Raw genomic sequence first — 13,545 nt, forward strand, 5'->3', positions numbered from 1 at the left:
TCTGTTGGTATGGAAGTTGGAAATCGCACCACCCTGACTGAATTCATCTTGGTGGGCTTTTCAGCAAAACCTCGGTGGCAGCTGATTCTATTTGGAATATTTCTCATGCTCTACTTGATAACCTTGTCAGGGAACATGACCTTGGTTGTCTTAATCCGTATCAATTCCCACCTGCACACACCTATGTATTTTTTCATTGGCAATCTGTCGTTTTTGGATTTCTGGTACACCTCTGTGTATACTCCCAAAATCCTGGCCATTTGTGTCTCGGAAGATCAGTGCATTTCCTTGGCTGGATGTGGAGCCCAGTTGTTCTTTTCCTGTGTTGTCACCTACGCTGAGTGTTATTTCCTAGCGGTCATGGCCTATGACCACCATGTGGCCATCTGTAACCCATTACTTTATTCAAGTACCATGTCCAGTTCTCTCTATACTGGACTCGTTGCTGGCTCCTACATACGAGGGTTCTTGAATGCCATAGCCCATACTGCCAACACTTTCCGCCTGAGTTTCTGTGGTAAAAATATCATTGAACACTTCTTCTGTGATGCACCACCATTGGTAAAAATGTCTTGTACAGGCACTCAGGTCTATGAAAAAGTCCTCCTGGGTGTGGTGGGCTTCACGGTCCTTTCCAGCATTCTGACCATCCTGATTTCTTCTTTCAACATCTTTCTGACTATCCTGAGGGTTCAAACAGCCTCAGGAAGGTACAAGGCCTTCTCTACCTGTGCTTCTCACCTAATCTCAGTCACGCTTTTCTACGGATCATTGCTCTTCATGTATTCAAGGCCAAGTTCCACCTACTCCCTTGAGAAAGACAAAGTGGCTTCTCTGTTCTACACTGTGGTCAACCCATTGCTCAACCCTCTCATCTATAGCCTGAAAAACAAAGACGTCAAAGAGGCCTTCTGGAAAGCAATGCAGACCATAAGGCTGGAGAGATAAAGGTCATCTTTTTGCAGAATGCTCTAAAAGTATTTTCCGAAGTTTGGTTATACACTTATTTGAAAACATTGCAATGTTTCAAGAAAATTCAACAAACTATACTTAAAACAATGAAACATTAAACAAACCACTCTTAATTGTTTATTTTTTGTTGTAATTACAATATTTTAAACCTGTAATATTGGGTTGTAGGATGTCCCACAATATTGATACTTTGCAGTAGTAGATTTTTTAAAATTTATCCTCTTGATGATCTTTGGGGGATTTGGAAAGAGAAAAGAAGAATTGGATGGTTTTTGTGGGTATAGTTTGACTTTGAAGTTTGACAAGCAAACTTTATTGTGTGGTGGAAAAACTCTGGAATGGTTAAAGTGGTGGAAATTTGGTCAAGATTTTCCAAATATTTATTTCTTCATAAAGCACTCCCTCCAAATTCCTTCATAAATGCTCTAATTGAGTACATAGAAAATATCTTCGTAAACTTTTCTGCATTCTATATCAATTTAATATTAGAAAAATATTTGAGTTGTCTAGATTACCAAATAAATAAATAAATAAAAAACAAAAAGCCAAACAACCAAAACACTTTTCTGAATCCATGGCGAAAGATATGTCTTCACGATTGTATATCACTATAAAATAGTGATCTCTTCCACAGAGAGTGAGTACTCTGCCATCCTGTCTTTCATTCCATACCACTCCATATTCCCTATGAAACAAAGTAGCATCAAGGGCATCAAATTGGAACAAACAGATCAACGAGCAAAACCCACTATATTCTAGACTCAGCGCTTGTTGTTTTTTTTTTTCCCCACCAGAAAATTTCAATTACGAAGAAACTTACAGCTAATATTCAGTATGTGGCAGGTTTAGTTGACATTTTTTTCAATACTCTTTATAACAACACTGCAAATTAAGGATTATTTGCTACACTTGACAGATGATTAGTTTGAGCCTAAGAAGTTAGAAGTTTGTTATTGAAAGACTATAGCTATGTTTGTAATTATCACATTTATAAAATGCATGAATTTAAATTTTAGAGCAAATAGTTGTAGTCACTTTACCATTTGTATTAGCTCTGACATTTGTGATCTTTCTTTTCATCATCAATTACTCTCTAACACATTCACTGCCCTCTGTCTTTTCATCACAAAATTCTTACCATTCCTTATTCTTCCATTACTACAGAAGGAAATTTGCTCCTCTTTTTAAAGTTAATTCAGCTATTCTAGATCTTTTGTGTTTCATTACACATTTTAGTTTCAGCTTTCCAATTCCTACAAAAAAATAATACCTGCTTGGATTTTTATTGAGGTTGCATTGAATTTATAGTACATTTGAGGAAGTCTGATATTTTAACATTATTGAATATTCCAGCAAATGAACATGGTATATCCTTCATTTATTTAAGTCTTCTTTAATGTCTTTCAAAATTGTTTCCTAATTTTTAGTGTACAGGCTTTTCATATACTTTTTCATATTTATTTTTAAGTATTTTATCATTTTGATGCATTTGTAACAGGCATTTTAAAATTCCATTTCTAATTTTTTATTGGCAGTGTATATAAATACAAAATATTTTGTATACTGATCTTTCTTTTGAAACCATGCTAAATTCACTTTTTAGTTTAATCAATTTTTTCTACAGATTCCATTAAATTTCCACCTTCACAATCTTGTTATCTATTAATAAACAGTTTTACTTACTCTTTTCCAAACTGGATACTTTCTATTACTTTTTTTTTTCCTTGTCATATTATGTTGGATACAACCTCCAGTACAATGTTGAATAGAATTAGAAAGAAGATTCTACTTGTCTTGTTCCTAATATTAGTGGCGATGTATTTGATTTTTCACTATGGTATACGATGGCAGTTGTAGGTTTTTCATTGGTGCCCTTTACCAGTTTTAGGAAGTCCCATTTAATAATAGTCTACTCAAAATTTTTATTCCTACTGGATATTGAAAGCTTAAAATATTTTGCTGCATTTATTGAGATGTCAGAAAATTTTTCCCTTTTAGTTTCTTAATATGATGATTTTATTATGAATATTAAACCGACTGTACATTTCTGGGGCAAACCTAACACAGTGCATTATCATTTTTATGTATTGCTAGATTCAATTGACTAAAATTTTTGTTAAAATTGTTGCTTAAATGGACTGATATTGCTCTTTGTTTTCTTTTCTTACATGACTTTTTCTGCTTTGGATATCAGGGGAAAGCTCTCCTCATAAAGAAAGTGGGGATATACACTTCTCTCTTAGTTTTCTAGCAGCTAAAGCATAGAATTGGTTACTTCATTTTCCCTGAATATTTAGTAGACTTCTCCACTCAAGACACCTGGACTGATGTTGAATTAGTGAGGGTTATTTCTCATAAATTTTTCCGTATTGAGATCCTTTTCATCCTAGATTTTTTCATACTGTTTCTTAGAGTCCACATACATGAAAATATACAGTACACCCATTCTTATGATTCTAACCTAAAACACAGATTGTTTTTTTAATAGACATCCTTAATGTCTCTAAGTTTTCTGTATTTTTCTTATCCTAAGTTTTATTAATCTTTCTAAATCATTTTTTCATAATATATTAAATTCTGATATTCTTCATAATATCATATGAAAACTTTCAGTTATTACTAATTCCTGAATTTTTATATTTTATGGGAAAATATAAAACTTTCTGAAATAACTTATATGTGTATTTAATAATGAGATAAAGACTAACTTTTAAAATGCATAAATATATTATCAATATTTGTAAGTCTCAATATACTTTGCTCTCTTTCTGGTTTATAATTTGAGAGACTATAGAAGGCACACTAGGAACTTTTTATTTTTTTTGAGGAAGATTAGCCCTGAACTAACATCTGTTGCCAATCTTCCTCTTTTTTGCTGAGGAAGATTGGCCCTGGGCTAACATCCATGCTCATCTTCCTCTACTTTATATGGGACACCACTGCAGCATGGCTTGATAAGCAGTGCATAGGTCTGCCCCCGGATCCCAACCCTTGAACTCCGGGACGCCAAAGTGGAGTGCACGAACTTAACCACTACACCACCAGGCTGACCCCAACACACCAAGAATTTTTTATAAGGGAGATATTGGATTATGTTTAGTCACAGTTTATTTTTTTAAATCCAGATATTAGAGACTTTTACCTTTTTCTATTACAAAAGTCATAATTATTCACTAAAGATAATTTGGGAAAACATATAACCTAAAATTATTAATTTAATCATTTTTATAATCTTAGCAGCCATGAATAACTGATGTTAATATTTCACTGTATGTCTGTCCAATATACATTTTCTAGAAAGCAAAAATATTTTCTTATATTTATATTTTCAAAGTTCATACATATATTCAGTATAAATTTTTTCTCAATAATTAAAAAAATCAATTGTATAAACTTTTTAGTAATGTTTATCCTCACATGAAAATATACATATGCTTTTTAATTCCAATGAATTATTTTATTCAAATTTGTTTGACTATATAGAAAATTTTACTCTACAGTGGAGGACAAAGTAAAACAGTCCAGTCTCTCTATGATGAAAATAATGTTCCATGAATGTTAAAAACACTAAAAATAAATCAAAATGTGGAAATTAAAAAGGGTTAAGAGGAAGTTTGTCCAGAAGACGTGACACATATATAAATTGCTACATATCTTACTACACTTTCACTAGAAATATAGTATAGATCAAATCATGTGACTATCTCCTTTTGCTTTCTACAAGAGTGATTATCAAATCAATGCAGTCAAACAATAGATTCTACTAAAAAGATATTACACTCATATGAACCAATATTGAGGAATGTCACCCACGAAAGAGGCAACAAACTGAACTCAACATAGAGTTGACCTCTTATGCAAACATACACAAACAATTAGAACATGAGTTTTAAATAAGTAGTATTCTTGATTTTCAGAAAGATAAAGAAGCATAACTATCCCATTAGACAAAAACGAGCTGGTTAGAATCAAGATCTAAATAAAATATAAAATAAAAAATTGGAAGCTTCCATGGGAGATTTCAAGATATTTATCTTTTTTCTCCAGCTTCATCGAGATATAATTGACATGTAACATTGTGTAAGGTTAAAGTGTGCAGTGTGTTGATTTGATACACTTATATACTGTAATATGATTACAACTTAGCATTATCTAACATCCCCATCCCTTCACATATTTACCATTTTTTTTTTGTTGTGAGAACATTTAAGATTTTCTCTCTTAGTAACTTCCAAGTATACACTACAGCATTGTTAACTATAATCAAGGAAATTTATCTTAATTGGTATATCCACTGGTATAGAGAAATGGACTAATTCAGAAAAATAAAATGTTGTGCTGATCTTGTGAGTTACTGAATTACTAAGCATGTTGAGTTAATAGACTTTCATGGGCTCATATATGAAAGCAACTGCACTGATGAGAAAAGAACAGGACCCTAAGATCACCCACATCGTATGGGAGCATTTGAGCAAATTCATATGACTGACGACATCAAATCATAGCACTACACCGATTCTCCTTTAAACCACAACAAGTTTGATTTTTACATATGCCATAGAAGAGTCTCAAGGCTAAAACAGAAGGATGTGCTTACACAAAAACACATGCACAAACACATGTAGACACTGGAAAGTTCATTCTAATAGCTGAGAATAACACGAGAATCATTTGATCTCCTCTTTGTACCTACTCTTCTTCCTCACTCCCATACAGCACACCCACTCTCCTTACCTGCTCTTATGGTCTACAGTACCCTAATCCATTCTAATGCAGTATAAAATTTACATAGTTATTATATTATTAATTCATCTGTCCTCCTCAAGGAAGGAAAATACTTTTCTTATTTTGTGTACTAATGTATTTATAGCATGTAGAAGTGTGTCTGGCACTTAGAAAGTAATCTATAAATGTATGTTGTATTCACCTGTGCTCACTACTTCTTCTAAAGACCCACAGAGAAAACTCACATAACCCAAATTATGGAAATCATATTGCACATAAACTTTAAGAAAAAAGATTGCATAGTTTTTTCCACATTCGTTGTACTGCGTATTTTACATCTTTGTTCCTCAAGCTATAGATCAAGGGATTCAACATGGGGATAACCAGCGTGTAAAATATAGAAGCCATTTTATCAGTGTCAAAGGAATGATTGGACTTCGGCTGCACATGCATAAATATCAAAGTCACATAGAACACGGTGGCCACTGTCAGATGGGATCCACAGGTAGAAACAGTCTTGTACCTACATTCAGCAGAGTTCATCCTGAGAATGGCTATAAGGATGAGCAGGTAAGACACAAGAAGTATTGGAAGGCAAAAAGTCAAATTGAAACCTGCTAAGATCAGAATAATCAATTCAATATCACGCGTATTTGAGCAGAGCAAAGATAACAAAGGGAGACTGTCACAGTAGAAATGTCTAATGATATTGTAGCTGCAAAAGGATACATTAAAAATCTTTATAGTGACTAGAAAAGAAACAAATGTGCTGTAGAGATAGGGGATTGCCACCAGCACGTGACATAGCCTTGGTGACATAATGACTGTGTAGAGGAGAGGATTACAGACAGCCACATAGCGGTCACAGGACATTGTTGACAGAATGAAAACTTCACTAATAATGAACACAAGAAAGAAAGCTAGTTGTGTAGCATAAAAATAATAGGAGATTGTATTTTTATCCACAACAAAATTTGCTAAGATTTTGGGTCCCACAGTTGTTGAATAACCAAGATCAGTAAAAGCCAGGTGTCTGAGGAAGAAGTACTTGGGTGTTTGTAGCTGGAGTCCATCTTGGTGAGGATGACCATGCCCAAGTTGCCCACCAGTGAGATCAGGTAGATGATAAAGAAGAGTCCAAATAATGGAGCCTGCAGCTCAGGGCAGTCTGTGATTCCCATGAGAATGAACTCATTCAGCGCTGTTAGACTGTGGTTTTCCAGCTGGGTTTATTAGAAAATCTATTCTGAATAGATGCATTATCATAGTCAATAGATTTTATATATTATCTCCTGGGAGACATATTAGTATACAAAGGTAGTAAAAATAAGATACATCCAAACTTTCCAATTCAGTATATTTGAAAATATACCCATCTCCCACATATTAAAATATATGCAGAGACAGAAAGAGATATGGAAATAGATTGGTGCTTTTCAACTGGAGTGATTTTACTCCCCAAAGAACATTTTCCAATGTCTAAAGACATTTTGGTTGTCACAGCTGGGAGTTGAGGTACTACAGATTTCTAATGGTTAGAGCTCAGTTAAGCTGCAAAATACCCTACTACATCCTATATCTAGCCCATAATAATATTCTGTCAGTAGTATCAATAGTGCCAAGGGTGAGAAATGCTGATTATATAAATATGGATAATTAGATAGGTAAATAGATAGAGACACACAGAAGTGGATAATAAAGGAACAATGAAAACAAGTCAAAACAATGTTAATCCATTGGCTATTAGATATATGGGTGGTTATTACACTATTATTTAAAGTTTTATGTTTATCATTTATATGATACAATCACATAATGATGTTTATAAAATGCATTAATAATATGATGTAATACATATGCCAGCTATATAATAAAAATTTCCAGCCACAGATTCCAAAAATGCATATAACCCACTACTTAAAACTTAGTCGTAGGGCTGACCCCTGGCATAACAGTTAAATGTGCACACTCCGCTGCTGGCGGCGGGGGTTCAGATCCCAGGCGCACACCAATGCACCATTTGTCAGGCCATGCTGTGGCAGCATCCCATATAAACTGGAGGAAGATGGGCACAGATGTTAGCCCAGGGCCAGTCTTCCTCAGCAAAAAGAGGAGGATTGGCATGGATGTTAGCTCAGGGCTGATCTTCCTCACAAAAACAAAAACAAAAACAAAAAAAACAACTTAGTCGTATGAAAGATCTTACTCCTACAGGTGGTTCTGGTGGAAAAGTTAGCACACTTGACAGATATTTGACAAGAGTATGAATAAGAAAAGCATAGGCAGGAATTATTTTTGGGAATTATGATGAAACATACCAGGAGATATATGTAGGTATATTTTCTGCTGTCCTTTTATGATATATACAGAGGGTTAATTGGGGCAAATAATGTAAGTTATGTAAAATTCTTTTTTCTCATATATAAAACTAACATTTCCTTGCGAAGTTGTTGGGAAGTATAAATGAAGATTCAATGATTCAACGGGTCTATGTTATCCGGAAATAATTCTTGAATATCAAATACATTGTTTTTTGTTTTTTTTTTTAATGGTGATAGTAACTTACCTGAAAGACGTTTTCTTTATGTATATATGTACGTTCTCTGGACTGTAATAACTTCTTTGTTACAGCTATTGCGACGAATAGGTGAAGAATTGGTCAAGCAGGACGTAATACTTGCAACTCATCCCAGTCCCTACCCTACCCCTTATTTCTTAAGTTTGAACAACCAAATTGTTATTCTTTTGGATTACTTATCTTCTAATTTTCTTATCTATTTTAATATGCTATTTTGATGTAAATTTGCTTAAAATATTATTCTTCCCCTTGTGGTATTTTCATTAAAATCGAGATGTACTAACTTGTACGTATCAAATCAATTGCACTTTATCATGCAAGACTTCAGGAGTGTGATGAAATTTGGGCAAATTGGGAGACAAAAGGAGTCAACGGCAGTGGTTTTTCATAGTGAGGTTTCATAAAAATTCACTTTGGATTACGGGTTATGATAAAGAAAAAAAATTGTTGATAGTCAATAAGACACACAACACCATGGAAACAAAATAAAATTCTACACTAAGGATGAGATATACATGGATTCCTGGATGTGATTTGAAATCTTTCTGCATATTAAGCCTACAGGAACTCCTTCAAACACTAATATAGCACATAATGCAGCTAAACATGTATAATCACGTAAAATGTATCCAAATATCCTAAAAGCCCATATATAAAAAATTATACTGGAGTAGGAGGTGGATGGCATGTTGGTAAGGGAATTACTTTTGCTTTAAAAATTTGTGGACATCAATGATTTTGTTTAAAAAAAGGAATAAAAAATTTACTGTTTACAATAAAATTGCAAGTCAGGACTCTCTAAGTGAGCTATAAGCAGATAAAAACATACCATTTTACAACATTAAATATAAAGATAATAACATGTAATTTGCACTTAACTCACTTAAAATCTTGTCTATAAGTTTGTGACCTCTTGATATCCTATACTGCCCTGATGCACACACCTTTTTTACATTAGGAATATGGAAGTGCTTATTAGCAGATAGTAATGTTAGAGAAATATTCAGTAAATGCAACGAAAAAGCAGTATGTCTTATTTTTTGTTTGTGTTTGTTTGTTTTTGTTTTGTTTTCCTTTACAATCATGGAAGGTAAAAAAATAAATAGCACATGGTAAGCACCAATTTTGCTGTAAGGTAAAGAAAGATAAAAGCATTTCCTTACACCAGTTTTGGAGTTCTATGGAAAGAATAAAGTTGCTTTTTCATAATTTATTATCCAAGAATTGAATATTCAATTTTTTATTTTTTTAAAGCTATACTTTTTGAGATAATTGTGCTTGAAAGCTATACTTTTTGAGATAATTATGCTTTAAAGCTATACTTTTATGAGATAATTATACTTTCTGTCAGATCCCACTGGAAATGAAGAATGTGCCAAACAAACATTTTACCATTACCATAAAACTGAGTACGTAAGAGTCTCCTTATATCCAAATGTTTTTCACATATCAATATGAGGTGGTAACTCCTGTTTTCCTCATCAAGATATCAGGTTAGAATTATATTTATACATTTATTTAAATAATCATTAAATGTTAAATTATTTTTTAAGGAGCCCAAAATGGGTCTAGAGTCACTAAAGAAGTATTTGGAAAGACAGCAAAAGGAGAGCCTGAATATCTGCAGTTTCTTAATTGTGCCAAATTTTAAAATTTCTTGTCTTTAATTGTGCTTCATTTGCTCTCAGTTTTGACCTCCATTAGAGATAAAATTGTTCACATAAAACATAAATATTTCATAAACAGTACAATGAAGTTTCAAAGATTCATATGAGCATTTAACCTCTCGACCCATGCGAAAACATTAAAAAAACTTAATACGAAGAAAAAAGGAGAGATTTCCTATTCCTATTCAAGCATTATAGTCATTAGAAAGCAAAGACAGCTGAATTGGAAATGGTCACATTTTGCTACGTCTTTGCCGTGGAATTAAAGTGGAACTTTGCAAATGCCACTGAAACATTGTCGATATTGGTATCATATGGCACAACATGAAATAGTCTATGGATGTTACCTCTAATGAAGTCTCTGTCTTGACTCCCATATGTGTTTCTTAACACGGCATATTGAGAACAATTTATGAATGTTTTTACCATTTGAGACTCTACCTGAGGAGATGCCAAGTAGTTTGTTTATGATCCCTAAAGCATACGAGAGCGTGACAAAATGTCTGGAGGTTGTCTGTTAACTGTCAAGGACAATCTGTATTCACCAGTGAATAAGTTTTAATTAATTAATTAATTAATTTCGCTTTTAGTTAACTTTCCCTTTGTACCAACAGGACTCAAAATGGCGTATATTTAGGGCAGGCTCATCAAGAGTCCCCATTTCCACAGTGGTCTCCTCAAATGAGTGACAAAGTGGAGAAATGTTAAAATTCTGTTCCATTACATTATTTTAAATTTTTAAATGGAATAAAAATTATACATTATGCAAAAGTGATGTGTTGTTTCCTCAATTTTCCCTGTTGTTTTTCCACCCGTCTGAGGCAGAAATTAGTTACTCATTCTTCTAACTTTATCATGAGTTGCCATCATCGACTACTTACAAAATCTTTTGTGATTTTTTTTCCCTTAAATGCACATTGAAGCATTTTATTTATTCCATTCTGTCCAATACCCACTTCAATTTTTCTTTCCCACCTTGAAACATACTCTATTTTGCTTGATATAAGCCTAAATTACCAATTTATTCTTGTAAAAAGGTAATATTGTGTATATATATAAATATGTATATATGTTACCTTTCCATAAACTTCATTGTTGCCTTTAAGTCACTTTAATTATTTACTATTCATCAATGTTATGGCTTTTTTGCTTCTTTCTGCATTATAACTCATGGTATATATTTAACAAATTTCACTTATCTGTCTTGACTGGTAGATATTGTGTTTCCAACTCTCAGCTATTGCCAACATCATTACAATACACAGTCTTAATCAACAACCTCAAGCTTGTCCCCTTAAAAATGATGTCTGTATACATGTAATATTATCTAAATAATATATATATATTATATATATACGTAATCTTGATAAGAGGGAGTATAATATAATTAATTTTCCTAAATATTTGAGATTGTTTATGCCAATATACCCTTCTATTAATACATCCAAGACTTACCCTTGATCTTCCTCTTCATATCAGGTGCATGAATTATGTCCTTCTTGTTAATTGGGCATTTATAGTATTATATGTATCTTTCGTATGGTTTATTGTCCTGTTTCTTCCTTTTTCTTTCCAAGATGTCCAACAGCTGACATTTCATACGAGTATTACTGGTCTGTTTTTACAGTCACTTTGCCTTTGTTTCTGGACATTGTTTAAGCTGCATATACACAAAGTGTAGAATTTGGTAAGTTTTTACATACATGTATACCCATGAAGCCATCAAAATCATCAAGATAATGAATATATTCATCACTCCCAAAATTTCTTAATGTTCACACATATTAATTCCATTCTACCATCCCTGCCGCTTACCTGACCAAGACAACTTTAATTTGTTATTTTCAAAAGATTTTGCATTCAAATAGTTATAGATTTACAGGAGGTTGTAAAAAAAAAAGATGCAAAAATGTCCTGTATCATCTTCACCCAGTTTCCTGCAATGATAACATCCTGTATAACTATAGTATGATTTCACAACCAGGAATTGACATTGGTATAATACACATACTCCGTTCAGATTTCATCCATTTTGCATGTACTCTTTTGTGTGTTTGTGTATATTCACTCTTCTGCATTTTATCTCGTGTTTACATCAACGTCCTTGCAGGACATTTAGTCCTGTCAATAACATCCATAAGACATTTGGTCCATGCCAAAATGTCCTTGACATTTGGTCCTGTCTAAAACATCTGTAAGCGTATTTAGTCCATACCATAAAGTTTTTGACAGGACCAAATATCAAGGACCTTTTGGTGTGGACCAAATGCCTCCATGGACATTTTGGACAGGATGAAAAATGACCAGATATCAAGCGCCATTTGATGTGGACCAAATATGCTTATGGACATTTTGGACGGGACCAAATGTCTTATGAACATTTTGGATGGGACCAAATCAAGGATGCTTCGACATGAATCCAATGCTTTATGGATGTTGTGGACAGGACCAATATCCTGCAAGGTTCTCTATAATCACTCTGAGAGTCATTCAGTTTTTTTGTGTACCAATAATTCATTAATATTTATAGCTGAGTAACATTCGCTTGTTTGGATATCCCACAATTTGTTTATCCATTCTCGAATGGAAAAACAATCGGATTGTTTCCAGTGTCTTACTATAATAAATAAGGCTTCTTCAGGCCTTTGTATTCACTTATACATAATAAAATGTGCTATCACTTCTCTTGGGTAAATACATGGCAGTGGGATGCCTAATATTATGTTAGATGCACGTTTAATTTTTAAGACAGTTAATCTTAAACCACATGGTTTTTAAATATTTATATCATCATACTTTTCCATCAAGAATGTATGAAAGTTCAAGTTCCTTCACGTATTCACCAACTAGATATTCTAGTTGAAATATAATGTTATTTCATTGAAGCTTAAATTGAAATTCACTAATGAATAATAATGCTAAGCAACTTTTTATGTTATGCATAAATTCCTGATTTTTAAATTTTTATATTCTATAGAAAATGTAATACTTTCTGATATTAATTGTGTACCTACTTAATAATGAAATAGAGACTGTTTTCTTAAATAAATGAAATATATTAACAAAATATGTAAATATCCATACATTTTTTTCTCCTTTTTGGTTTATAATCTGGGGGATAATCAAAGACACTCCAAGATTTTTTTTAGAAGTGGGATATTGGGTTACGTTTATTCATAGTTTTTTTTTTTCAAATCCGTGTATCATTACCATTTCACTGTATCTTGGTCCAACACACACGATCTAGGAAACACATATTTTCTTAATATTTACATATGCCTAGCTTAAACTTAGCTGTATATTTTTTTCTTAATAATTAAAAAATAAACTGCAAAAGCATTGGTAATACTTATCCTCACATGACAATATATATATGTTTATTCTTATGAATTATTTTTATTCAAATCTGATTAGCTTCACAGATAATATTACTCCATGGTGGTGGACTCAGAAAACAGTCTAGGCTCTCTATGATGTAAATAAGTCTATTGAATGGTAAAAAATAAGAAATATAAATGAAAAATAAGGGAACTTGCAGAGGGTTATGTAGGAAGTATGTCCAAAAGTTATGACAAGTATATAAATTGATACATATACACTACA

General features: G+C 32.8%; 1 protein-coding gene and 1 pseudogene across 1 annotated transcript; one reads left to right on the forward strand and one right to left on the reverse strand.

The window, feature by feature from the left end:
• LOC101408493 (olfactory receptor 9G4) lies at positions 1 to 948 on the forward strand. Its single transcript, XM_004437357.3, has one exon. It carries the CDS (start codon positions 10 to 12, stop codon positions 946 to 948), a length of 939 nt encoding a protein of 312 aa, XP_004437414.2. The 5' UTR covers positions 1 to 9.
• Positions 949 to 5,979: 5,031 nt separating this feature from the next.
• On the reverse strand, positions 5,980 to 11,416 carry LOC101393663 (olfactory receptor 8K3-like; annotated as a pseudogene).
• Between the last annotated feature and the right edge of the window lie 2,129 nt (positions 11,417 to 13,545).

Source organism: Ceratotherium simum, chromosome 34 (assembly GCF_057802395.1).
Source record: "Ceratotherium simum simum isolate JZ-2026a chromosome 34, ASM5780239v1, whole genome shotgun sequence".
In the NCBI taxonomy this organism is placed as follows: domain Eukaryota; kingdom Metazoa; phylum Chordata; class Mammalia; order Perissodactyla; family Rhinocerotidae; genus Ceratotherium; species Ceratotherium simum.